Raw genomic sequence first — 26,906 nt, forward strand, 5'->3', positions numbered from 1 at the left:
CATTAATAACCAAGAAAAACACAACGCCTATTTCAATAAACAAAACCCAAACCTTAATCAATACAAACATCAAACAGAAAAACAAACAAAATATCAGACATAATCACCACAGCTTCTTATTCTTTGAAAGTGCTTTTAGAACAGCAGGTCTATTTCTCAATAATAAAGGCAATCTCTTAGTAATTGATGGGTAACTTGATGAAACTTTTCTTGAAACAGGTTCCGATTCAACTTTTGGAGTGATAAATCCTGTAGAGTTGGAAGTCACCGCAGCTGTTGAATCTTGACCATGATTCAAATCAATTGCCAGAGTTCTTGTAATAACAACATCATAAATGGGTTCAAAATCTTGTTTGATAATTTTCAAAACGTCTTCATAATTGATCCAATTGATGTTCAACTTTGTAAATTTTTGTAACTCTTCATTGAAATTTTCCATTTGCTTTGAAGTTGATCTGAAACTGAAGTTTCCTAAAAATGGATAAAAATAATTAAATAATGGTGTCTTTTCTTTTTCTTCGATTGATTTTTTGTTATTTGACAACTCTTGATATTTGTCATAAAATTTTTCAATACCTAAGATCATTATAACCTGTAAGTCAGCACAATATTGAACCCCATCTTTTTCAAAATGGTAAAGTGGTAAATAAGCCAAAACTTCTTCTTTTGTTCTGCTACCATCAAATGTTGCCTTTTGTAAACCATAAGGATATTGACTTCTAATATTGCGACGTCTTTCAATCTCCTCCTTTTGGGACATGATTTGTTTTTTCTCTTCCTCCATCTTGGCTCTAGCTTCATTTTCTTGAGCTTCTTTCAATTTACGCTCTGCTTGCAACTCAGCAAGTTTCTTCAACTCTTCTTCCTTCTTTTTCTCAGCAGTTTCAAAATCATTCAGGAATTGTTGTTCTCTAGCTTTACGCTTAGCTGCTCTAATAGCTTCAAATTCTTCACGTTTCTTTGATTCTTCCCTCTCTCTTTCTAAACGCTTCTTTGCATCTTCTATTTCTTTTAATTTACGTTTTTGAGCTTCTTCTTTTTCTTTTTCATCTCTCTTCTTAGCATCCTCTTTCTCTTTAGCAGCTCTCAATTCATTAGCTTCCTCAACCTTTCTCAATTCTTCTTTTTCTTTGATCAATCTAGCTTGTTTTTCTTCATAAGATTCCACAGGTTGGTCAATTTTTTGGACTTTGACATGATCTTTTGCATCACTGCTATGTGTTCTTTTCATAGATTCTGATTTTGGACCCGAAAATTTAGATTCAACAGGTTTTGGTTTGATAACTTCATGAGATCTTGATTTTTCCACTTTATGATCCCTTTCCTTCATTGTTTCAGTTGCAGGAGCAGATGAGCGTTCATGTTGTTGCTTTTGATTACTGTGATGTTTTTTCTTTTTCAGTTCATGTGTATCTTGTTGTTCATCTTTCAAGCTAATTTTTCTTTTCTTAACTTTAGTATCATTAGAGCTTTTAGCACCTGGATTTGATTGATTTGAAACCTTGTTTAAAGCATCAGTCAACAATCTGATTTCCTCTTCATCAGATATTAAAGAATCTTTAGCTATTTCCAGCACACTTTTATTATCTCTTGAAAGCTTTGCCGGATCAGCACCAGCTTGTAACAATAACTTCACAGTGTCAATATGACCACGTCCAACGGTTTGCATCAAAGGAGTTAAACCTTTTTCATCGGTAACATCAATTTTTGCACCAAATGCAAGAAATAAATTGACAACTTCAGTATGACCAAATTTAGCAGCGAGAGCTAATGCTTCAGAGTCAGGAGGACCACCATTTTCAAGATATGTACCAACGAATTGAACATCACCATCACTAGCTTTTGAAAAAACCGCTTCTCTACCCTCTTTTGTGGTAAAATCGACAAGTAGCAGATCATTTCTAGGACCTCTTTTACGAGATCTGGGATTGTTTCTAGAATGCGAATTTGAACGATCTTCATCATAACTCGAATCTCCCAAATCAGATGCTGTTCCTGATACATCAATTTGTTTTGACTTCAATGCCAATGTTGCTTCCCTCAATATCACTTTCAATTCAGGGGTATTTGGATGTGAATCTTCAAGAGAGTCAAGAGCATTCTGTCCATGGCTATTTTGAATCCTTGGGTCTGCCCCATATTTCAAAAGCATTTTCACTGTAGAAATATGTCCATTAGCAGCAGCATCAATTAATGGAGTATCAAGGACTTCAGGGCCCGATCTAAGATTAATATGAGCATTATGTTGCAGTAGTAATTCCACGATTTTAGTATGTCCATTCAATGCAGCATCGTGTAATGCAGAATTACCAGCATTATCTTGATCATTAACTTCAGCACCTTCTTCAAGTAATCTTTTAGCCTCTTCTAACTTTCCTTTATCACAGGCTCTTTGTAATTTTGCTCGTCCACTTTGATCTTTTCCTTTGGATCTCTTTGCTGTTGAACTATGTCTTTGAGGTGAAACTGATTTAGACTGACTTCTTCTTTCCAACTTTCCCAATATTAACTTTTTGTGATATGATGAGGAGTCCAAATCTTGATGATTGCCTTCTAATGCCGTTTTCTTGTCAGAAACATCTGATCCCATTTCAGATTTTCTAACTAATCTACCTCTTCTCGGTTTTGGAGGAGAGTCACCATGGACAGTTTCAGCATCTGAATCTTCAGCAACACTAAGCTCGCCTCCTGGAGTATTTTGTTTTCTTCTTGGTGTTCTGGTAATATCACCTTCATCAGAATTTGAATCACTTTCAGGAATTCTTGGTGGGATATGGAAGGAACGTGATGCATCCTGTTTGTCTGCTGACGATGAGGAAGGAAGTATTGACAATTCCGAAGACAAAGTTGAAACTGGACTCTTGGAAGCGTCAGAGGTTTTATCTTTAGGAGTTTCTTGAATGGTTGGATCTTCCCTCTTTACTTCAGTTGATGTACTTTCAGTGGACACTTGTCTCTTTGCTTCTGGTTGTTGATTTTCCTCTATATTAACATCTGCGACACTGTCTTCTGTCATGGTGACATCTTCGTTAGACGAAGTGGTTGGATTTGCTTTGGTTTCCTCCAATTCTTTGATTTTCTTCTCTTCAATTTCTTGTTTTCTTTTCTTAACATTCGAAAGATAACTTGCAAACGATGTTGAAGGTTTGGATTTACCAGATGCTAGTTCTTCAATCTCAGAACCTTCTTTGACAAGTTTATCTTCAGACTTTATTGGGTCAGTTGTGGTATTTGTGGACTCATTTGGTTCTTTGGTATCTTTATTGTTACTTGAATCTGTGATGATATGCTCAGCTTCTTTTGAATCAGATTTCTCCTTAGCATCCTCTGAACTAGGTTTCTCACGACTTTGAATTGAAGGTGCATTGTTCTTGATTTCATTTGTAGTTTTTGAAGGTTGAGAAGCCGTTAAAGGTTTGTGACCAAATATATTTGAACTTGAGCCAAACACACTGCTACGCTTGTGGCCTCCCGTAGCACCTGGGCGCTGATTGTCTTGTGGCGAGCGCTCCTTGTTGCCTGTGCCTGTGTTCATAATCAAATAAGGCTCCAGCACCGCAATACCTTTGATTCTTGAAACTTGTTGTATTTAATGCTCATTTTCTGAGTTGTTCCTGCTTAAATTTGTGGTTTTTTTTCCTCCTAGCAAAAACCAAAAAAAACACATTCGCGAGTTTCGCGAACACATTAAAATTGAGATGAGAGAGCGAAAAGAGAGAAAGAAGTGATGGATTTGGTGGAATTTGAGTGTAAAGAGTGTATATTGAAAGTAGTGGCTAGTGGCTATCCTTTCTGCTGTCAGAATTATAGTTTGACCTCTTATTTTAACCCAATGCTGTCAAAGTAGCCGATGTTTTTGAGGTTTCGAGAAAATGTGTCAAAGCTTCACGGCCGATAAAGCGTTTTCTTGGTACAAATTCTAAAACAAAACTCGAATGGACCTCAAATTAATGTCTTTAGCGTGATCAATACTAAGGATCAAGATTTATCCTCAAGGCAATCGAGTACAATAATACTCGCCGTCTTCTTGCCATTGAGGTCTAGCTGTTGGTATAATTGATAGCTAGAGCTCAACACTCCCAACGGCTCAAGCGGATTTTTAACAAGTTTATTTGTAATAGTTTTCAGCATCAATCATCATAGTCTTAGCAATATCAGCTTATACATTAAGGAAAGTGTTCAGCCAAGGTGTAAGATATCAATAACAACTTTCCTTTATATTCTCAGGCTCAAGTTTCATTATCAGGGGGTTAGCTAAAATTGGTCATGGATGCTATAAACAACTTTGCTCAAAAACTCGAAGGTGTACCAGGCTATGACATGGCCGTTGATTGGATCAATGATAAGGCTGGGGAAAAGTATCAAACTAAAGGTGAGTTAAAATTACAACTGTGATGTCTTTCTTGACCAAAACCACTGACTTTTAATACCTAGATCCATTTTACGTTGAAATCCATGGCAAGAAGAAGAGAAGAAAAGCTCCAGAAACTTGTTCAAAACAAGAACAAAAATCTTGGAAAAGAGTCAAGAAAAGGGCTTGGTTAGATGATAAAAACTTCTTTGGTTGTTATCCTATTGATTTAGGGTTAGGTCTTGCCCCATTATTAACTCTTGTACCAGTGATTGGCCCATTATTAATGTTTGCAATTCATGGACGTTTAGTTTCAATAGCTGATCAAGAATTCCATTTACCACCAGCAACAATTGCCAAGATGCATGGGAACATTGGATTTGATTTATTAATATCACTTCCCCCTATAATTGGGAGTTTATTTAGTTGGATGAATGGTTGTTCTACAAGAAATGCTGCGATGGTTCATACTTTTCTTGTCAAGAGAGAACGCGCAAAGGAAGAGGAGAGATTACATCAAATGAATGTAAATACAGATGCACCTGATAATCTTTCAGGTGCTCACTCATTTCAAGCTTATCAGAATCAACGAATCAATTCAAATCAAACGTCACAAGGAACTCAGTATAAAGGTAGAAGTTCTCATCAAGAAAATATAACACAACCTCAACAAGCATTCACCAGGCCTCAACATCATCAAGTGCCTCCAGGCTCACCAGCCATACGCCAGGAAATACCCACAGTGTTACCTCATTCTGCACAACAATCTAGAAAGCCACCACCACCAGAAACATACGCTCAAAACACCAGTAATTCAACTGATTATGCACAGGAACGGGGTCGTCAATTCTGACAGTGACAAAATTATCAATCTACAAATCATATTCATACAGGACATTTTAAAAAAAACAGACCTTGTAATAGTATTAAAAAATGTATTCACGAACGCCTATATTCCATAATGTCCTCTTGTAGTCAGTTAATAATTGTACTTTAATTCACCTTAATTGCATAAAAGCATCCAGTAAAACAGATTGTGGACCACTATCATTTTTATTTTTTTCAAAAACGTTCCAAAATCTTAGGGTTTCATCACCAGATCCTGTGACAACAGTTTGTCCATCTGGACTTAAAGATAGATATAAAACTCTATAAGTATGACCAGTTAATGAAGCAACTTGTGACATTTGAGGATATTTCCAAATCATGACTTGATTTTTAGAATATCCATGGGTAGATACCAATTCAACAGAATTAATTGACCAGCATAAATTACAAACCTGTGAACCAGTATCAATATCACTCAATTTTTGTCCATTTAAAACATTCCATATCTTGATACGACGATCTGAAGTACCACCACCACTTGCCAATACACCTCTTTGATGTGGAGACCAACTAAGAGCTTTGATAGCTGCATTGTGTTCAAATTTATGTAATGGTGTATCATTTAATCCATCCCAAACATACAATTTATTATCATTACCTCCAGAGGCTAATTTATTTTCTTCAACATTCCATTTCAATCCACAAACTTCTTGTTTATGATAATTTATAACCTTCATATAATGTTCAGCTTGTCTAACATCTCTATGTAATATTGTTCGATCTCTTGAACCTGAACTTAGTATATGTTCATTCCAACTTAATGATGAAGCTCTTGAAGTATGACCAGTCATAGTTCTTGTACATTTTGAAGTTGTAGCATCCCAGATCTGTACTGCACCAGTATTTGTTCCAACAGCGATATGTGTACCAGCACCTATCCATGATAAACTTGTAATTTTGTCATGATTTCCTAAATCACATAATTTATCCACTGAACCTGATGAAGCATTCCAAAGATACACTGATGAGCCTAATCCAACACCTAATATATCTTGTGACCCCCAGTCTAATAAGTTTAGATAGAAATCATCAACTAATTCTGGAGCATCTAATACTCTATAGGGTACTTTAGCAATTGCTCTTGGTTTCTTTGTTGGTGATAATAATAATTTTTGAGAATCTATTCTCACTGGTGATAAAGAGTACAAATCATTTTCAATTGATGTTGAGGTTGGCCTACTCTTGTTTGGTGATTGATATGAAAATAGATTTGTTGATTGTCTTGGAGTTTTTTGAATATTTGAAGTTGATGAGTTGGAGTTTTCATTTGAAGATCTTGGTGGAGTTATTTGGGTACTTGAATTTGATGACTGTTCTGATTGTTTTTGTCTTGATGATGAGCTTGGTGATGAGAAAGGGACATTATCTCCAAATAGTTCATTCTTGAGCACGGTATTAAAAGTTCTATTAGCTTCCTCTTCTTTTCTATATTCAAGATCATTTGCACTTCCTGTTGTATTCGGTCTTCTTGTACCTAGTTCTTCATTACTCAATGAGAAAGCAGCCTGAAGGTCAACACCTGTTCTATTTGGAATGTATCTATCACTATAAATGACTTTTTTCCTCCTTGGAGATTGTTGAATTATAGGAGGAGGATTCAAATTTGTAGTGGACCTCGAAGGTGAACTAGGAGTAGTGAAACTTCTATTATCCCTATTGGACATTTTACCTTTGAGGAGCTGATATGTATAGTTTCCTGATCTGTTGTGGTTGTTGTTGTTTGTAATATGCTCAGTCCTCTATTTTGTGGATTTGGACGTAACTGTGGAAATAATCAGACTATGACCAGCCAAATGAATGGGGGAAATCAGCAAAATTAACAATTAAGGCAGAGCTAGCAAATTGGTTGAGTTGGGATAGAGCAATATTGGTTGAGTATGATAGTGTGTGAATGGCCTAATTGAAGTTAATCCTGTTCAAATGGTAAACCTCAGCTCATTCATTTTCTCACATACGTTTTGTAAACTTCCAGTTTATCTTCAAAAAAAAAAAATAACGGATATTATTATGTAATAGATTACAAAGCATAATAAAGATAGTCCAACATTAATTGGATAAAATTGTATGTGAAAGCTTGATAATAGAGGTCAAAATGAAGTTTTATAGGTACTTTTATCATCTCTACAGCTTTTTGTCCAAAATGATAGTGGAAAAGGGCTTAGTTGAGTAAAAAAATGATCAACTTGGTATAAAGTATTAAATCCATTCTAGTTAAACCCTTTCTTCATCTTTTCTTGAACGATATCAATCTTATCTTGAGCAGTTTGAGATTTATCAGTTCTAGTTCCGATTCTTATATCACTTTGTACTCTTAATACACCCTCTTTGTGTAACATTTCATGAAGCTGACCAATAACATTGCAACATTCAGACCATTCACCTTCTAATGTGCTTCCTGCTGAATGTAGAGTGTGTTTAATACCACTTTTTTCTAGATATAATTGGACTTTAGCAACTTCATCTGATACTGAGGCCGAACCAGTACCAATCTATTCAAATTTGTTAATCTTGTTGATCCATATTATTGGCAAAATCATTAATCTCTAAATACTCACTGGAATAATACAAACATCAGCCAAACAATGGAGCTTCACAGGTTGAGACATCTTTGCGATTGTAGTCAATGACCTTTTGAACATACTACAATTAAGAACGAGGTGAACTAAAAGATCGTTGAAGTTGAATCAAAGAACATGCGATTGTCTCAAAGATTTTGTGGACGTTTTCCCCTAGGTGTAAGGATGTTATCAGAGTTTATGCAGATACAGGTATTTAAAACATAAATGATACTAAAAATTAAGTTAGAACTATACAAGTCTTAATCAGTTCTTCTCTTTTTAGCTCTATCCCATGCAGATTTTGGTTTTGCCTTTCTTGAAGTATTTAAATCATTTTTATCATTTCTGAAAATCCCCCAATCTTCACCAAAGAATGTATCAGATTCTTGTTTTCTTTTTTGTCTTTTATCCTTTTTGGACATCGATGTTGGCAATCTTGTGAAATTAGATTCTTCATATCTTTGAATCTCAGCTTCTCTTTCACGATCTTTTGTAGTTTTAACACCACCTCTACCATGATTCAAGATTGTAGAACCAATAGAATTTTCAACCATTGGAGCATCACCAGATTCCATCAAATATTCCTCCATAGATTGCATCTTGTTACTACCATTTTTGGTTCTTTTACCACTATCTTTGAATTCTTGTGGAGGTAATGTAGCAGCGATTTTAGGTGGTTTATATTTCTCAACTTTTTCACCACTCTTAGAAGAATCTTTAGCTTTCTTATCTTTTTGTAATGATTTCACTAATGCTGATGCATCAGGTTTATAGTTTAATTCATCTTCTGAGTCGCTTTCCTCCTCACTATCATCTGCATCCTCACTTTCATCTTCATCATCTTGATTTTCTTGATCTTGTAATTTTTTATTAACAGCTTGTTCACTTGAATCTTTTTCCATCTTGTTATAATTTCTAATCATTTTTTCCAATTGATATGATAATTTTTTCTCTAAATTTTTGATACCTCTTTCTAAAACAACTCTTTGAGTTATTGAACCTTTAACAGCTTTTAATTTTTGTTCATCAATTTCTTTAGTATTATTTGTCTTTAGACTTTCGACTCTTGCCAGTATTATAAGAGCTAGATTGTTTAAATATGATAGAATAGCATTGTTTTTCAAATCCAATAATGAAACACCTTCAGGTATTGGTTGATTGGTTTTGGATAATAAATCTGTAACTAATACAGGTAATTCTGGAGATTCAACTCTAGAGTGTAAACCAGTAACAGCAGCATCTGTAGCCTGTAGAGAGGCGTTGATACCTTTCAATATTTCATCTAATGACTGACTCATAATAGTATTCCAACTAGCTTGTATCAAGATATTCAGCTGATAAAACCATTTGATTGAGCTCATATAAAAGAATTTTTTTTCCTACCCTTTGGCTGGTGTGGTGCCAACCAGATACAATTCGCGAAGCTATCTAAACAATACACTTCGGTGCAAAGAGATGGATATTTGATGGATTTATTTGCAAATTTACAGGTATATTATTATAGTATAATGAGATCTATCTACAAATTTTCAAATACATTCTCTTATATAATTTACCCACTTATCACCAAAATTAGATTAATTATGCTTCCCCTACCACCTCATCTCCAGAGTTACCCTGAGAAACCAGCATAAAATTTTTTTTTTTTGTATGGGATTTCTTTTTAAGAAAAGAATAAACATTTTTGTTAAAAACTCTTTCAACTTTATACTTGGATAGGCTTTTTTATCATTAAGAAAAGGCTCAGATCCCATTGACAAGATGCCTCAAAACGAATATATTGAACAACATATAAAGCAACATGGTCGTCGTTTAGATCATGAAGAAAGAAAACGTAAGAGACTTGCAAGAGAAGGTCACAGAGTTTCTAAAGATGCACAAAATTTGAAGGGTTGGAGAGGTAAACAATTTGCTAAGAAACGTTATGCTGAAAAAGTTGCTATGAAGAAGAAGATTAAAGCTCATGAAGAGAGTAAAATCAAAGGTCCAACTAAACCTGTTGAAGATGATGGTGAAGCTTTACCAACTTATTTATTAGATCGTCAACAAACAAATACTGCTAAAGCCATTTCTTCATCAATTAAACAAAAAAGAATGGAAAAAGCTGATAAATTCTCAGTCCCATTACCAAAAGTTCGTGGTATTAGTGAAGAAGAAATGTTTAAAGTTATCAAGACTGGTAAATCTAAATCTAAGGCATGGAAGAGAATGATTACAAAACATACATTTGTTGGTGAAGGTTTCACAAGAAGACCTGTTAAAATGGAAAGAATCATCAGACCTTCAGCTCTTAGACAGAAAAAGGCAAATGTTACACATCCAGAATTAGCTGTCACTGTGTTTTTACCAATTTTGGGTGTTAAAAAGAATCCTCAAAGTCCAATGTATACACAATTGGGTGTGTTGACTAAAGGTACCATAATTGAAGTGAATGTTAGTGAAATGGGATTGGTTACTGCTGGTGGTAAAGTTGTTTGGGGTAAATATGCACAAATCACAAATGAACCTGATAGAGATGGTTGTGTCAATGCTGTTTTGTTGGTTTAGTAGAGATAGTTATTTCATTTTGCATTATTCATCACAAATATGGTTTATTTTTTATTATCCTTTTTATCTGATTTGTATAGTACTTTTGGTTTTCTATTCTGAGTGGTTTTTGTTTTAATGAATTGGGTTTACTAGTATGGCTTTAGTTGTAGACATCATCTTACCGAGGAGGAAAGCCTATTGCAAACGGAAAAAAAGGGCAGTGAACAAGAGATGGTTCTATTCAATTCTATCACTATAATAAACCCATATTATTCCTTACATCACCATTTCCACTAACAAATTCATGAATATTCTAGCACTTTATTTTACTCTTCTATGCTTAATCAAATCCGGTTGCCGAATTCTCGAAAAAAAAATCAACCGCTTAAAAACGAGTCAGTTGAACTCCAGGTTTTCGTGAGGTCTAAAACAAGATTATTGTAAGCAGTTCTCTTGAGCTCTGAATCCCAACTATTTTGCTGGTCACTGGCCACTCATATTATCCAAAGAGGAACAGAGCTTTATCTATTTATTCATTTTGCTGCTATTTATTTGAGAAAAGATCAAGAACGGCTTAGTCAGTGCTTCTTCTCCAAAAGTTTATTGATTTTATAATACTTGTTCAATACCAACACACTATTCAAATGATGACTCCAATGAAAATGGATTCAAATAGCCCTTCAGTTAGTCCTTCTGGTCAGTTCAACGAAGGTCTACAGACGTCGCTTGACGAAGTCTCGCCTTCCGGTGATGTGAAGGATATCAACAATAACAACAATAGTAATGATGAAGATGAATACGATGGTGATGGAAACAAAAGGAAAAGAAAGAAACGACCACCAGGGAATTACAGATGCGATTTTAATGGTTGTGAAAAGGTTTTTTCAAGAGCTGAACATTTAGCAAGACATAAATTAAACCATAATCCCACTGTTATTTATAATTGTCCATGGGAAAACTGTCTTAAATCATTTGTACGGAAGGATTTATTAGAAAGACATGTTAAAAGACATGAAATTCGTAAAATGAAGGATGAAGCCAAATTGAAAGCTGTTAATAATAATAAGATTGATGAAAAAAGACAGTATACAAGGAAAAAAAGAAAGTTGAACCAGTGGATCCAGTTGAAGAGAGTAAGAAAGTACCAATCAATTCATTAGATTCTATAATCTTACCAAATATTGAAGATCAGACCAGTGTTGATATCCATAATTATGGGAATGATGCTCATTTAAGTGCTGCAAATGACGAATTAGATGCTCTACGACAAGGTTCAATAGTTCAAGGTGAAACAACATTACTCACAGAAAAACATCATAGGTCTAATAATAACAATAACAACACCAAAACTCTAGGGTCTCATCCAATTCATAATCCAACAACAAATCCTCAAGATCCAGAAAATTCAAACAATGCAGCAAGTCCATCAAATTTGATTAGTTGGTTATTTGATGAAAATCAAGCAGATATGGGACATTTAGATACAGGACCAAATTTCAGTGGTGGTAATTTTTTCAATCCAAATGATGATCCATTTGGATTATCTTCAAACTTACTTGATGATATTTTACAGATCCCACCAAATTTCCCAAATCCTGCTCAACAAACTTTGATAACACCAGAAATTAGACAAATTTTAATCAACCTAGTTCCAGCTATTGCAAATCATGAATATTTTAATCATTTGGAAACATTTTTGGATCTTTATTGGACTTGTTTCCATGTTCAATATCCAATTTTACATAAACCTTCATTTAATACTTTTACTTGCCATCCAATATTATTACTGAGTATGATTATGACAGGTGCAAGTTATGCTAAATGTGAACCAAATAATTTTTTCAAAAATGATAAAAATCCAAGAGAATTTGCAGATTTAATTGCAGATCCTTTAAGATTAATTATTTTCAGTTGTGAGGAGTTTCATCCACCTTCTCAAGTTTATATCATCCAAAGTTTATTATTATTGGAGTGCTATGAAAGATTTGCTACAAATAGAAAATTACATGAACGTGCCTTTTTACATCATGGTACCACAATTCAATTGTTAAGAAGAAGTCCAGGACTAGGTGGGAATCCATTAAAGAATAAAACTGAATATAATAGACGTCATAATGCCACTATTTGGGAAAAATGGATTGAATTTGAAAGTGTTAAAAGAGCTGCATTGTTTGCATTTTATATTGATTCAACTCATTCGATGGTTTTCGGTTATCAATTGATGTTATTCTCAAATCATATTCAACTAAATTTACCTTGTGATGATGATTTATGGGAAAGTTATTTAACACCAAAGGAAATTCCTAATAGGAATGATTCAATGCCATTTTTGGTGGGGTTAAAGAAAATATTGAATAGAGAACATGTCAATACTGGTATTTTTGGTAAGAAAATATTGTTAGCTGGATTATTATCAATCATGTTTCAGATGCAACAACGTGATTTACAAGGGTCCATTTTAGAATTTGAACAATTGAGAGATACATGGAAGGATACTTTAAGTTTGGCATTTGATTATTGGAATTGTGATATTATGAAAAGTTGTTGCAATTCAGAAAGCAGTTATTTATTGAAGAATGAATCCTTAAAGACCCTGAGACCATTTTCATTATCTCAATCAGATACAAGATGCAAATTACCAGTGTATCATATGGCTCAAATCACGCTAAGAATTCAACATTATGATTATTATATCTTTGCAGGGGCACCATGGAGAATGAATGTTCAAGCTGAAGCTTCAGATTATGAACTAGTTGGTAAAAAAGTTCGCGAATGGGCAAATTCACCAAATGGGAGAGTTTCAGTTGTTTATGCATATTTGTTCCTATTTGAAATGTTTTTAACTCCACAAGATTCTGTTGATCAATTGAATTTACCTTATGATTCAGACTCGGATGCGGTTCTAAACAGATTGAACGTCTTAGCACTGGTCACACTACTAACATGGTCATATAACTTTGTATTGAAGGGACCAGAATCTACTCCATTAAGTGGCTCAACAGAATTGGTTTCAACAAAGAACTTGTACTCAATTGAAGATGGCTATAACTACTTAAGAAGGGTTAGAAATGATTTATCAAGATTAACAGGAAGAATGCTTCATACATTGAAACCGATTGATAGTGTCACTTTCCACAACACGGTTTTACAGTATGCATTTCATTTAGAATCTGTGGAGAATAAGCATTTTATGACTGGATTATTGGGTATGATTTCCACAAGATTTGAAGAGTGTTATTGGGAAGTTGGTAATGAATTCTCCAGATTGATTGAGAATTGTCGTCGTAGAAGCTTTGGAAGTGATAAGGTACGCTGTGATGATATGTACAAGACGGCAACGGAATGAATTTATAAAATTTAATGACTAATTGTTAATTTAATTGTATAAATTGTAAGCTCTGCCAAAGTTTGTCTGTTCAATAATAATTACGAAATTATTCGCGAATTTGGTTGCCAATCGTCTTGCACCTTCCGCATTGGGCTAATTTATGGTATGCGCAGCAGTACTAAGACTTTTGGCAAAAAAACCATTCGTATGTGGCTAAAAGAAAAAGATTTTAAGCAGGGTGCGTTGGTGAAATTGAGTGTGTCTTGATATAAATACCCTTTGATTGTTTCCTTGTGGACCTCAAATGAACAGTTGACCTGTCAGGAAAGTGCTGCTTGTTTTTAGAAAAGTGTTGCTGGGTTTTTGCTGGTAATTGGTGTGGTTATAGTGTGGATTCCATTATTCGTTTAGATATATTTGGTGTGAAATCATAGCGGCTTATTACAATGAATACAGACGTGATAACATCTACACATTATAACGACTTGTTCGTTCCTGAAGCGGAAAGGGTTGACCTTCATGTTAGGGGCTTGACTGTGAACTTGAACAAATCAAGATTGGCTAAAGAGAAGAAGAAGAAGCAGTTCAAGGAGAAGATAGAGAATGATGTTGAATCTGTTGCCGAAGTTAAAAAAATCTTGAATAATATCAATCTTGACTTGGAAAAGGGTAAAGTTTTAGCTATTTTAGGGGCTTCAGGGTCTGGTAAGACCACTTTGTTGAACACTTTATCATCAAGAATGAGTTTTGCTAAATCTAAAGATAATCCTTTCCAATTCGAAGGTATGGTTCAATATTCTCAAACAAATCCAAATATTTCATACCTTTTACAAGAGGATCTTTTCATGCCTGGGTTGACAGTTCGAGAGATTTTAAAATTTACTGCACAATTAAAATTACCAAATTCATCAAATGCTGAACAAACAAAATTGATTGATTATCTTTTTGATTCATTAAATTTAAGAAAAGTTGAAAACACAATAGTGAATGATTTCAAATATCATACAACTTTAAGTGGTGGTGAAAGAAGAAGAGTGTCATTAGCTATCCAATTATTAACAAAACCTTCTGTATTATTCTTAGATGAACCTACAACTGGGTTAGATTCAAACACTTCAATTAATTTAGTTCAAACTGTTAAAGATTTGGCACAAAATTTTGGTATTACAATAATTTTAACAATCCATCAACCAAGATTTGAAATTTTAGAAATTGTGGACAAGATTTGTTTATTAGCCAAAGGTGGGTCAATGTTATTTACTGGTTCTCTTGAAGATGGTTATAAATATTTTGATCAATTAGAGTTAAATGATGGTGATGATGTTCAAGAAGAGTCGAATTTCGCTGATTTCTTATTATCAATTTCTTCAATTGATAAAACAATGTCAAAAGAAGTTGAATTGAAAACTCAAGCTCGTGTTGATAAATTGGTGACAAATTGGGCAAAAGTTCAACCATTACAACAAGATGTTGAATACTACAACTCTTTTGAATCAGGAGCACCAATTTTCAATCAAAATAAAACACATAAATTACCATTTTACCGTGAAATTTGGGTATTAATGCATAGATGTACAATTGTAACAATTAGAGATTTGAAAAGTATGTTTACATTCCATTTCATTATGACATTTTTGGCAATTGTTTGTGGATGGTGTTTTTATAAACCAAAAGGTGATTTAGCAGGTATCCGTTCAATAACTTCAACTTTATATGTTTGTTGTGAAGTTTTAGGTTTTACACCTTTATTATATGAAATTGAAAGATTATGTGCCACTGATGGTAAATTTTTTGTTAAAGAGTATAAAGAGGGGATTTATTCAATTAGTGGATTTTTAATTGCTAGAAAATTGGTTAAATTAGCATTAGAAGATGTTCCAATTACTATTGTTTGGTCAGTTATTACATTTTATATGTGGGGGTTGAATGGATCAAGTAATTTTGGTATTTATTTCATTAATAATTTTTTAATTTATACCGTGGGGATGGCTACTGCATTTCTTTGTTTTATGATGGGTAAATATGATTTTGGAACTGCAAGTTTAATGTCAAATTTATTTTATCAATTACAAAATTCAGCTTGTGGTTATTTTATTAATGCTAAAACCATGCCAGTTTATGTTAGATGGACGAAATATTTGGCAAACTTTTGGTATGGATTTGGAAGTTTAGTTTCAAACCAATACACTGGTTTTATTGGTGATTGTCCTTTTGAAACTGGCTCTAGTGAATGTTATGAATATACCGGTGAATATGTTTTAGATAATCTGGGGTATCCAAAAAACTGGTTTGCAGTACCATTATGTGTTAATCTTTGTTGGGGGTTAGGTTTTTACATTATTACTGGTGTATTATTGTGGTATCAATGTAAAAGGAAAACAGTTAAAGTTGTTAAACCAATTAATAATAAAAAAATTGATTTATTATCTTCAAAAATTACAGAAATTGATGCACAAAAATTTATGAAAAAATTCAACTCAACACATTTCCAACAAGATGTTATAATTTCATTAAAAGATATTTCATTAACTTTGAAGAAATCATTTTGGAGGAATTCAATTTTGCGAAAACCTTATAATGGGAAACAATTGTTGAAAAAAATTGAATCAAGTTTCAAACCAGGTGTTAATGCAATCATGGGTCCTTCAGGTTCTGGTAAAACAACATTATTGAATTTCCTCACGGGAAGAACTCGTTATAGTACAATAAGTGCACAAGGTGATGTTTTATTAAATGGACAAACAATTCCATTTGATTTGTTGAAAAAGATCACTACATATGTTGTTCAAGATGATAATGTTTTAATTCCAACCTTAACAGTTCGTGAGACTTTATGGTATCAAGCTAAATTAAGATTAGATGTTTCACAACATGATTATATTCCAATTATTGTTAATGATTTGATTAGAAAGATGGGATTAAGTGATGTTGCCAATATTCCAATTGGTGATGGTAATGTTAAAGGTATTTCCGGTGGTGAAAAAAGAAGAGTTTCAATTGCGATTCAATTATTAAACGATTCCAAGATTTTATTATTAGATGAACCAACCTCCGGGTTAGATTCGTTTACTTCAAGTTCAATAATTTCTTTATTAAATGAATTGGCAATTAATGAACAAAAGACAATTATTTTAACAATTCATCAACCAAAAATTGAAATTTTTGAAAAATTTGACAATATTTTATTGTTATCAGATGGATATGTTATTTATGATGGTAAACCAAATGGATTAATTGAACATTTTGCGGAAATGGGGTTCAAACCTGAATATAATATGAATTTTGCAGATTATATTTTGGATGTTATTTCAGGTAAAGGATTTGGTGGAGAAGATATTACACAAAAGATGGTTGAAGGTTGGAGAAGTTTTAAAACTCGTGATTTAAGTTATTCACCTATAGTGGAGACTCCAAATTATCAAATTGAAGATTTCAAAAAATTGATTAAAAGACCACAAAGTTTTAAGAATGCATTTCGTCCAATTTTAGAAAGACAGTTTAAAGTGTTGATGAGATCTCCGGATGTTTTATTTTGTCGTATTGGACAATTGCTTGGGTTATCTATAGTGCATGCCTTATATTTTTCACCATTGAAGAATAATTCAGAATCTATTGGAAACAGATTAGGTTTGATTCAAGAAGTTTTAAATTTATATTTTTGTGGATTAATCAATAATGTTACAGCTTTCCCAATTGAAAAGAATACATTTTATCAAGAATTTGAAGATAATACATATTCACCAATTACATTTATGTTGTGTTATTTGATTAATGAAGTACCATTTGAAATTGTTGGATCTTTTATTTTTTCAATTTTCATTGTTTTAGTTGTTGGATTACCAAGAAATGGAGGGATGTTTTTCACAATGTTTTATATGTGTGTTGTTACAATTAATGCTGGTGAAAGTGTTGGTATGATGTTTACCACTATCTTTGATCATCTTGGAATTGCAGTTAATTTCGTTGCAAATTTATTAGTGATTGCCATTTTCATGGGTGGTACAATGTCGTTACATATGCCAATTTTGTTTAAGGCTTTTAACTATATAAGTCCTTTGAAATATGGAGTTTTAGCATTAGCAGAGTTAGGATTTGATGGACAAACGTTTGAATGTTCAGGTGGTGATTCAAGTTGTCTTTTGAATACAGGGGAAGCAGTTATGGATCAGTACAAGTTGAATAGTAATTTTGCCATGAATTTTGTTGCAGTTGCCATCATAGTTGTTGTATATAGATTGGTGGCCTATGGTATATTTGAGTTGAAGGTTAGATACTTGAGAAAGTAGATATAATAGATAAATGATAGATGATCATTATGATTATAGTTGTAGATATAATTAGACCACCTCCACCCAGTCGCTTAGCAGAACCTAATTAGATCAACTGATCAATAGCTGAAAACACCTTTTAATGAGCTCTATACCCTTTACAGATCTCTCCATCGTCGTATGAACCCGGACTGTCAGACCCAAATGCGGTAGTTTGTGAGGAGAGGGTTAAAGTGTCACTTAAAAGGGTATATTCCGAGGAGACCATGGCCTCTTAACCAGTCGGATCTGGAATTGCACGGTATAAGCTCAATTCCAAGACAAGAAAAGTCACAATTTGTATAAATTTAAAGAGCAAGTGCCAAATCCAGTTTATCTTTAGCCATCAACAAGTTTAGTAAAGATTCATATTTGAATAAATCAATTACACACTTCCCATTTGAGAATCATCCCCATATTCGTCAGCACCTATTCTCACTTTGTCATTGGCTGGACCCACAATTAAAGGCTCCGATTCAGCTTAATTTCACAACATTCAACAGGGCGCTTAACCTCCAGAAAGAGAAGAAGACACATTATCAAAGAACTAAACCAAATACAAACAAAGAACAGATAGATTCTATTATTACAATCACCAGTTCTTAGCTCATTACCACTTCAATCTCATCTCATCGCTTCCAAGTCAAAAAAGCTCTTGGTCGAATATTTGTCGCCTTCCGGTTTTCCACTCACCGAAAGTTTTGTTTTTAGCCGACAGAAGATTCTTTTGTGGAAGAAAAACTGAAAAAAAAAGCTGGGGAAATTTAATTCAACAGTTTGCAGGAATATTTTAAGAAGAGGCACTCATTAGTTCATCCTGTACCTATAAAAAAAACAGTCCACGTATCAAGATTCAACACCTTCATTTTTATTCTCCCATATATAAGCTTACTGGTTCCGTCCATCAAAACAAAATATCCCATACTCATTTATTCCTATAGATCGTTAGGTCATCAGCTGTCCACCAAGGTCATACATACATCATAGTCCATTCTGAAGTTCACCTTAGCATGGATCTATAGTTTTATCACCAAAGTTTTTTCACTTTTTTTTGCATAAACAAACCTTTCATCATATACACTATAAAAGATCATTTCAAATCTTCTACATTCATTATTAACTGCTAGTGTGATTTTGTGTTGAAATTTTCACTGTTCAATTGTTTCATTTATTCAAAGACTATAGATTTGATTTTTCCTTAGCTGCTTATTATTTAAACCAGATACATATCAATCAGTCATTCTGCTAAAGCTTATTAACAACTTATATTTATCAAAATGGAACTACCGAACTCAATATCAGAATCAAAGAAACAACAAATTGAAATCTTTAGAAAGTATGCTAAATACGATGAAGATCGTAAACAACATATTCTTGATTATGATTCTTTTATCAAGTTAATTTCATCTTCAACCAAGTTATACAACAAATTCACAGATCATCATTATAATTATCATCAAATTCCTCATCAAACATTTGGTGTCATTTTCCTAGCCATGGATGAAAAAAATAAAGGTTATATGACAATAAGTGATTGGTTTCAGTTCAACAATTTATTGAATAATAGAAACTATAACTATATCATTCTTTATGAATTTTTCAGAAAATTTGATTCAAATTCAACAAATAAAGCTATTAATTACAACCATAAATTTTTAAGTTTTGATGAATTATTATTGAATTTCGAAGATTTTAAGGCCACTATTCATAAGGCCCAAGAATTTGTATCAAATGATTTCTTGAAATCAAATGGGTTAAATATTGACTGGAATAAATTGAGTTGGTTAAGCTTGTATACATCATCACCATTAAAGTCAAATGCTGATATTTGTGATGTACATAATGAGGTTAAGAACAGAGATGTTTTCATTAATTTGAATTCTGTCATTACCATTTTACAAAGTGATTTAGCTAATGAGAAATTATCAAATTTTTTCGAAAAATTATCAATATGGAATTCTTTAAACAATACTAGGGAGATCTCCAAGAATCAATTGATTTATGTTTTGGAAACCTTATACAGTCACAAGATTTCAAATCAAGTTTTTGACTCTTTGAATTTTTCAAATGAAAAGCTTATCAAATCAACTAATAACTCCATAAATTTCACAGTGGTTAAAGATTTACATTATCTTTTCAATAATTTCGATTTAATTAATCAAATCTTGCTGAAATATTATCAAATTTATAGAGTCAATTCACCAGGTCCAACTTCTTTACCTATTACTAAAAGTGATTTTGTTTCATTTATTAATTTTGAATACAACAAGGTTAACAATATTTCACAATTTTCTCCTGCTCAAATCAACTTGTTATTTTCCATTGTGGCTAATTATAAATCAAACTTGATTGATGCTAAAAAGAAGAATATGTTGAATGAAATCCATCAAGCTGCTCAAAAAATGGCTGAACAAGCAGCTAATGAACCATCGGATCCAGTGGAGTCATCAAATAAATTGGCAACTTTTAAACAGAATTATGATCATGTCACAAATGAAATAAACAATGCTGACTATTTAGATTCAGGTGCTGTTAGTTCTCAATTAACAATTCAAGATTTCCTGCAAATTACAAATCCAAATTATTTAAATGATATTGTACATGAAAATGAAGTTGCAAAACCAAGAATCAATTCAAATTATTATTTCTATCCTGTTTTCGATTCACTTTATAATTTTTCATTGGGATCTGTTGCTGGTGCAATCGGTGCAACTATTGTTTATCCAATTGATTTGATTAAAACAAGAATGCAAGCTCAAAGAGTTTTAATTTATAAAAATTCATTGGATTGTTTTGTAAAAGTTTTATCAAAAGAAGGTATTAGAGGGTTGTATTCAGGTTTAGGTCCCCAATTGATTGGTGTTGCACCTGAAAAGGCTATCAAATTAACTGTTAATGATTTGGCCCGTTCGTTTTTCACTGATAAAATTTCCAAAAAGATTTCATGGCCTTTAGAAGTCTTATCCGGTGCTTGTGCTGGTGCTTGCCAAGTTGTATTTACAAATCCTTTGGAAATTGTCAAGATTAGATTACAAGTTCAAGGTGATTATAATGTTGCTGATAGATTATCAGCTGGTAAACTTATCAGACAATTGGGATTACCTGGTTTATACAGAGGTGCTTCAGCTTGTTTATTAAGAGATGTTCCATTTTCTGCTATTTATTTCCCAACTTATGCTCATATCAAAAAGGACATCTTCAATTATGATCCTTCCAATAAAAGATGTCGTAATAAATTAAAGACTTGGGAATTGTTAGTTAGTGGTGGGTTAGCTGGTATGCCTGCAGCATTTTTAACCACTCCATGTGATGTTATCAAAACAAGACTACAAGTTGATGCTAAACAAGGTGAAACTCAATATAAAGGTATTTTCCATGCTTTCAAAACTATTTTAAGAGAAGAATCACCAAGATCATTCTTTAAAGGTGGTGCTGCAAGAGTTTTAAGATCTTCACCTCAATTTGGTTTTACTTTAGCTGCTTATGAAATTTTCCAGTCTGTATTCCCATTACATGGTTCTGGTTTATCAAATATTGAAACAACACCTTCATCACCTGCTAATTTGACCAAGATTGGTAAAAACACTACAAAGATTCTGAATGATTCAGTTGCTGAAGATATGAAGAAAAGATATTACTTGAATTATTATTACAAGAGTTGTCAAATTTCCAAAACATTTATTGACTTGGATTATAACTTTAAGGATTTCAACTTTGATGTTTACAAAAAGTTTTATGAAGAGTTGAAGAAGAAGGGTGATAATTGATTGTGATGCGTGCTATAAGTGTTTCTGTTACTCAATTGCTTTTATGTTTTTGTTACTTTATTTTTTTTTTCTATGTTTGCTTTACATGTTTTTATTCAATCCTGTGATAATGATTTTATGACTTAATGATACTTGTGATTTAATACTTTTATATTACAACTAGAAACACTATTTATATTAATGAACCTTTTTTTCACATATAGTTTATCTAAATATTATTATATATTAATACATTTATACTTTGTTCAATCTATAGCAATGCAATTGTAGACTAGTTATTCCTTAAGGATCCGTTATGTATTTGTTAAAGACTGACTCATCTATTGAATAATCATTGTTCTTCAATGCTTCGTTGTATGCGTTATCTTTGAACAAGTATTTCCCATTATTCAAAGCTGAAAACAATCTTTTATATGCCTTATTTCTTCTAATCTTTAAACTTTTCTCTTTATTCTCTTTTTGTTGTTGTGTATTTGGGAAATCAAAATCACCAAATCCTGGTGGTGAAGCTTCTCTATCCCAAATTGTTCGATGTCTTGAACTTTTCGAAATAATGGTTTGGTTACCATTTAATTTTGAAGATTCTGCATTCCATTGAAGTCCAGCAAATCCTGGTTTTATTTGATCACCTTTAGCAATTTTATAAAAATTTTCACAATTCTTACAAGATTTTCCATGTTGACATCTTCTCTCTGCACCTCGAAGTACTGCATCATATGCATAATCATAATTATCATTTTTGGATGGATCAATTTTAAAATCTTCATATATCCATTCTCTATTCTCCTTGGGATTATTTGTAAAGTCATATTTTTTTGTTGATGAGGATGTTATTGAGGATTTCATTGTCTTAGACTTCTTTGTCTTCTTCATAGGTGTTAAATCATCTGGAGTGTGTAGTAAAGATTTCTTCATATCAAAACTCTTGGGTATGTTGAAAGGTGTTTGAAACTTAGTGGCAGTTTTTGGTGTTGGGAAATGGGCATTCAAATCATCACTTCCATCTTGTGAATCAACTATTTCTAACGAATCAGTTTCTTCTTTTTTAACTTTAATTGGATTTCTTGTCACTATTGGGGATGAGTGAACCTCTTCAAGGTCTTGCGAAACCGCTTCAGACTTGACAGTTGGTGATGATGGTGGTATTTCGATCGCTGGCACCCTTAAGTCAATTGAATCCTCCATAATAGGTATGTTGTCTTTCGCGTCAAAAGTTTCATAATGTTGGTAACGAGGTTTTTGATATGTAGGTTTGTGGGTTTCGAGCTCATCACCATCCATGGTAAATTGGGTGGGAGCTAGATCTGAGCTTTCATACGTGCGATCTTGATTTTGAGAACTTGAAAAAGAAATATTAGTAGTGGGTTTCTTTGGAAGAGGTTGTTGGTTTTCTTTATCAATATAGATTGATTCAGGCTTTTTTGTACTCTGCTTTGGTTTGGTTGTTTGTTTCAGCATACCGAGTATCCCTGGGTTGTCTGTATTTGCATTATTGGACGGTGATAATGGTGTGCGTTTCTTATATTTTAGTTTTTCTAGCTCTATTTCAAGTTGTTCTTTCTCCTTTATGGTTTGGTTATACTTGACATTCAATCTGTTGTAATCTTGGTTTTTCCTTTCTTCAAGCTTCAACCTTCTCACTAGTTCTTCATTCTTTGACTTCTCCACAGCTAGCTGCTCTTTTAGATTCTTATTCTCCCGTATTTGCTCAGCTACCTGTTGATTGATACTTGATCGTACACCAGCTATTGGTTGTTAGTAACATGGATCATGGCGATACAAAGTCAAAAAACACCATACACTTCTGTTCCAATCCCTCTGCCAAAGCAACTGCTTTCTTTAGCACCAGCGTGAGGCTCTCCTTCTCAGTAGACATGCCCTTAACCAGCTTTCGCAACCAGCTGAAGCTTGTAGACTCGTACGCGTCTATCTGTTTACAATTTCTTGTAAGCACCAGTGCCCACAACCGCCACGAAAGTGCTGACCCGTGGCTTCTTGACAGGTTACGAGAAAAACAAATTGATTGTGAGGAAACTTTATACACATTTCAATTGAATGAAACGTTGCAAATCTTTGAATATTAATACTTGTTGAACTTCAAAAATGTCATTATCTGATTATTTGGCAAAAAATTACCTTTCAGACAACAAAAAAAAACCCAAGAAGTCCAAAAAGGAAAAGAAAGAGAACCACTCTAATATCATAATAGAGAATACACAACCGTTACTAAAAGATGAACCTACTTTTGAGCAACCTACTCAGCTAATTCCTGAAAAGCAGATCAAAAGAAACAAAGGATGGAAAGTTGTTGGTACGGATGAGATTGTGCCCGAAGTAGAGAGAGATGAAGAAATTATTAATAATGACGGACAAAGGATGTCGTCAGGTGCAAAATCTGGTTTACAAACTGCAGAAGAAGTGGCAAAACAGATAAAAGAAAAAGAAGAAGCTGAGCTAAGGTACTTGGAGAATAATTCATCACAGCATTTGGGTAAAAATGCCCAAACTGTGTATAGAGATGCAAGTGGTAGAAAGATAGATATGGAAAAAAGAAGAGAAGAGGCACGTACAAGGCAAATTGAAGAGGAAGAAAGGAAGCGTCTGGAACATAAAAAACGTAATATGGGTCTTGTTCAACTATTAGATTTGGAAGCGAATAGAAAACAGTTAAAAAAAGCTGGTGGCTCCAATTTAGCAAGATACGCTGATGACCAAGAGTTGAACAGTAGGCTGAAGAGCAAAGAGCACGATGATGATCCATTACTATCATTCAAACCAAGCAAATCAAAAAAATACGTCTCAAGAACTGGAAGAAAATTATTCAAAGATGGGTTTCCTGAAAATAGATTTGGAATTGTACCTGGTTGGCGTTGGGATGGTGTTGACAGATCAAATGGCTTTGAAAAGTCATGGTTCAAGAGACAAGCTGAAATGGCTGAGAAGAAGACACTTTCGTATACAATGCAAGAAGATTATTAATAAATGAAGTTATGATTACAATTTGTTTGCTCATAATATAATGTACATTCAAAGGAAAAAAACACTGAGTCGTTCAAGCATCTTTACCTTGTGGTTTTTTGGAATCACCATTTTGTTGATTACCATTACGCTTTCCACCACGAGAAGCAGTATTACCATCACCACGAGTAGACTTACCGCCTCTACCCCTGTTGTTACCTCTACCTCTATTACTTGATCCTTGAACTTTTTTCTTTTCATTAGATTCGGTCTTGCTATCTTGTTGTTGTGGTTGAAATTGTGCAGGTGGTTGAGGCTGTTGAAATTGTGGTGGAAATGGAACTTGGTTTGGGGGGAAACCTGGTGGGACTGGGCCACCTGGTGGAGGATAAACTGGGAAAAACTGTGGTGGGAACCCTGGTGGAATTTGTTGACCAAATTGAGGAATGAATTGTGGTGGAAATTGGCCTGGAGGTGGTGCCGGTGGGAAACCTTGTAACTGGTTCAAAATAGATGCTTGAATATGTTTTGAGCTGTAAGCATTTAATGAAGCATTTGTAGCTTCCTCGCTAGTGGTCTCTTCTTCTTTGCCATTTGCTTTATCTTTATTCTCATCTTTCTTACCTTTCAATAAGGATAACAATTCATGCTCTTTCTTAGTTTTTGGTTTTGTATCCACTTTGGCTTTTGCGGTGTCACCTTTATTCTTTGGCGTTTCACCCTTGGTTGATTTCGCAGCTTCAGGAGCTGCAACAGGTGCTCTTGGTTTGACAGGTTTTCCATTTGCTTGCTTAGAAGTTTTGGATGAATCTTTCTTACCAGCGGATGCCTTAGAGTGATAGATAAATTGCTTGTAGCTCAAATTCAACACCAATGAAGAATCAACGTTCAATGCACGATTGGTTCTTAATCTTCCATCAAATTTATTACCACCCATCAAAGGTTTATCGAAAAGAACTTGTAAAGTGACAGATGAACCAAGACTATTATAAGCAATAACAGTACCTTTTGAAAATAGTGGGACTTTACCAGAATCATGAATATAGACAACACGATCTCCTAATTTGAATGATTGAGATTTCAACTTGTTGAATGAGACAGTTGGGTCTAACACCGCATCTCTTGGAACACCACCCAATTTTTTGGACTCTTCTTTGTCAGCTTGAACAGCGTAAATCTCAATTTGATCCTCAATCTCCTTGATACTCTTTCTGGATAAGGAATCTGACTCAAGAGACACCTTGATAAAATCTGACTTGACCTCTTTCAACCAATCTGTAATTCTCTTCAAGTTTTGTTCAATTGTCTTACTATCTGCTTTAGGCCAAATGCTATTAACTGATGGAACTTGTCTGGAGTTACCTGTTGGTCTTGCAAGAGCATTGAAAAAATCAGGAAACAATTTTCTGTATTGTTGAATCAAGTTGATGGCAAGAATACTGTATTCCCATGTTCTTTCTCCCTTCTTGGTATATCCCAAAACTTTCTCCCTTCTAGAGTCAAATTTCAAATCCAATCCAACGTAAACACGTTGACCTTTTTCATTTTCAATAATGAATGAAGAAGTTATTTTGGATAAAAATAATGGCTGTAAATGAAGATTTCTTGCAACTTCAAATGATGGAAAATACTTGAAGTCTCTATGCTCAGCAGAAGCTTTGATTGCACCAATAGTAGGTTCCGCCTTCATGGATTTCTTGATAACTGAAATGTTCAAACGTGAGGTTGATAAATAACCAGTAACTGTTGCTTCACCACCATATGCATAGTCACCTAAGAAAATAACTTTGGAACCAACAGGGAACTCTTCATTGATTGGGAGAGGTGGTTTCTCAGCGAATCTTTCGTCCTTATGTTTAACTTCATCAACAACCAACTGCAATGGATAAATTTCATCTTCCTTAGAATAGTCTTTAATATAGGCACCAGCAGAATTACGTTTCAAACCTGAAACTGGAACCACTTTAACAAGTGCACGGATATTTTTCAAGTGTATACCTTTAGTGGTTGTATAGTTCTTGAACATGTTGTCCCTTGTAGCTTTAAATTGTTTTGAATCATCCGGATCCATAGATCTAGATGCCACCTTTGAACCCTTATCAGTTTTTGACAAATAATACTCTGTTGAACCGTCTTGGATTGAAATTATTTTTGATTCTCTCAAATAAGGGTATCTGGTATAAACAACTTTTCCAATAAATCTTTTGGCAAATTGATCAA

At 33.6% G+C, this 26,906-nt stretch overlaps 11 protein-coding genes across 11 annotated transcripts; 6 read left to right on the plus strand and 5 right to left on the minus strand.

Annotated features, from left to right (window-relative positions):
- Positions 1-103: 103 nt before the first annotated feature.
- HOS4 (Hos4p) lies at positions 104-3,535 on the minus strand (the record flags this gene model as incomplete). Its single annotated transcript, XM_019185177.1, has 1 exon — positions 104-3,535. One exon carries the CDS (start codon positions 3,533-3,535, stop codon positions 104-106), a length of 3,432 nt encoding a protein of 1,143 aa, XP_019036998.1.
- Positions 3,536-4,266: 731 nt separating this feature from the next.
- WICANDRAFT_81121 (uncharacterized protein) lies at positions 4,267-5,204 on the plus strand (the record flags this gene model as incomplete). Its single annotated transcript, XM_019185178.1, has 2 exons — positions 4,267-4,372; positions 4,435-5,204. The coding sequence occupies 2 exons, from the start codon at positions 4,267-4,269 to the stop codon at positions 5,202-5,204; spliced, it is 876 nt and encodes a 291-aa protein (XP_019036999.1).
- A 145-nt stretch (positions 5,205-5,349) lies between these two features.
- On the minus strand, positions 5,350-6,903 carry CDH1 (Cdh1p; the record flags this gene model as incomplete). Its single annotated transcript, XM_019183862.1, has 1 exon — positions 5,350-6,903. One exon carries the CDS (start codon positions 6,901-6,903, stop codon positions 5,350-5,352), a length of 1,554 nt encoding a protein of 517 aa, XP_019037000.1.
- A 543-nt stretch (positions 6,904-7,446) lies between these two features.
- On the minus strand, positions 7,447-7,845 carry ECM15 (Ecm15p; the record flags this gene model as incomplete). The annotated part of the gene is made up of 2 exons (XM_019182258.1): positions 7,447-7,728; positions 7,795-7,845. 2 exons carry the CDS (start codon positions 7,843-7,845, stop codon positions 7,447-7,449), a joined length of 333 nt encoding a protein of 110 aa, XP_019037001.1.
- Positions 7,846-7,901: 56 nt separating this feature from the next.
- LCP5 (small subunit rRNA maturation protein LCP5) lies at positions 7,902-9,095 on the minus strand (the record flags this gene model as incomplete). Its single annotated transcript, XM_019180341.1, has 1 exon — positions 7,902-9,095. One exon carries the CDS (start codon positions 9,093-9,095, stop codon positions 8,058-8,060), a length of 1,038 nt encoding a protein of 345 aa, XP_019037002.1. The 3' UTR covers positions 7,902-8,057.
- A 463-nt stretch (positions 9,096-9,558) lies between these two features.
- NSA2 (rRNA-processing protein NSA2) lies at positions 9,559-10,344 on the plus strand (the record flags this gene model as incomplete). The annotated part of the gene is made up of 1 exon (XM_019185963.1): positions 9,559-10,344. One exon carries the CDS (start codon positions 9,559-9,561, stop codon positions 10,342-10,344), a length of 786 nt encoding a protein of 261 aa, XP_019037003.1.
- A 797-nt stretch (positions 10,345-11,141) lies between these two features.
- On the plus strand, positions 11,142-13,654 carry SDD4 (Sdd4p; the record flags this gene model as incomplete). Its single annotated transcript, XM_019180669.1, has 2 exons — positions 11,142-11,346; positions 11,682-13,654. Coding segments are annotated over 2 exons (2,178 nt in total), but the record flags the coding sequence as incomplete, so codon positions are not given.
- A 446-nt stretch (positions 13,655-14,100) lies between these two features.
- On the plus strand, positions 14,101-17,940 carry WICANDRAFT_85881 (uncharacterized protein; the record flags this gene model as incomplete). The annotated part of the gene is made up of 1 exon (XM_019185964.1): positions 14,101-17,940. The coding sequence occupies one exon, from the start codon at positions 14,101-14,103 to the stop codon at positions 17,938-17,940; it is 3,840 nt and encodes a 1,279-aa protein (XP_019037005.1).
- A 1,298-nt stretch (positions 17,941-19,238) lies between these two features.
- AGC1 (citrin) lies at positions 19,239-21,728 on the plus strand (the record flags this gene model as incomplete). Its single annotated transcript, XM_019182346.1, has 2 exons — positions 19,239-19,774; positions 19,820-21,728. The coding sequence occupies 2 exons, from the start codon at positions 19,239-19,241 to the stop codon at positions 21,726-21,728; spliced, it is 2,445 nt and encodes an 814-aa protein (XP_019037006.1).
- On the minus strand, positions 21,716-23,604 carry WICANDRAFT_70864 (ssDNA endodeoxyribonuclease SAE2; the record flags this gene model as incomplete). Its single annotated transcript, XM_019184222.1, has 2 exons — positions 21,716-23,473; positions 23,529-23,604. 2 exons carry the CDS (start codon positions 23,602-23,604, stop codon positions 22,011-22,013), a joined length of 1,539 nt encoding a protein of 512 aa, XP_019037007.1. The 3' UTR covers positions 21,716-22,010.
- A 227-nt stretch (positions 23,605-23,831) lies between these two features.
- On the plus strand, positions 23,832-24,707 carry BUD13 (Bud13p; the record flags this gene model as incomplete). Its single annotated transcript, XM_019185179.1, has 1 exon — positions 23,832-24,707. The coding sequence occupies one exon, from the start codon at positions 23,832-23,834 to the stop codon at positions 24,705-24,707; it is 876 nt and encodes a 291-aa protein (XP_019037008.1).
- Positions 24,708-26,906: the final 2,199 nt, after the last annotated feature.

The sequence above is a fragment of the Wickerhamomyces anomalus genome, assembly GCF_001661255.1.
Source record: "Wickerhamomyces anomalus NRRL Y-366-8 unplaced genomic scaffold WICANscaffold_6, whole genome shotgun sequence".
Taxonomy (NCBI): Eukaryota; Fungi; Ascomycota; class Saccharomycetes; order Phaffomycetales; family Wickerhamomycetaceae; genus Hansenula; species Hansenula anomala.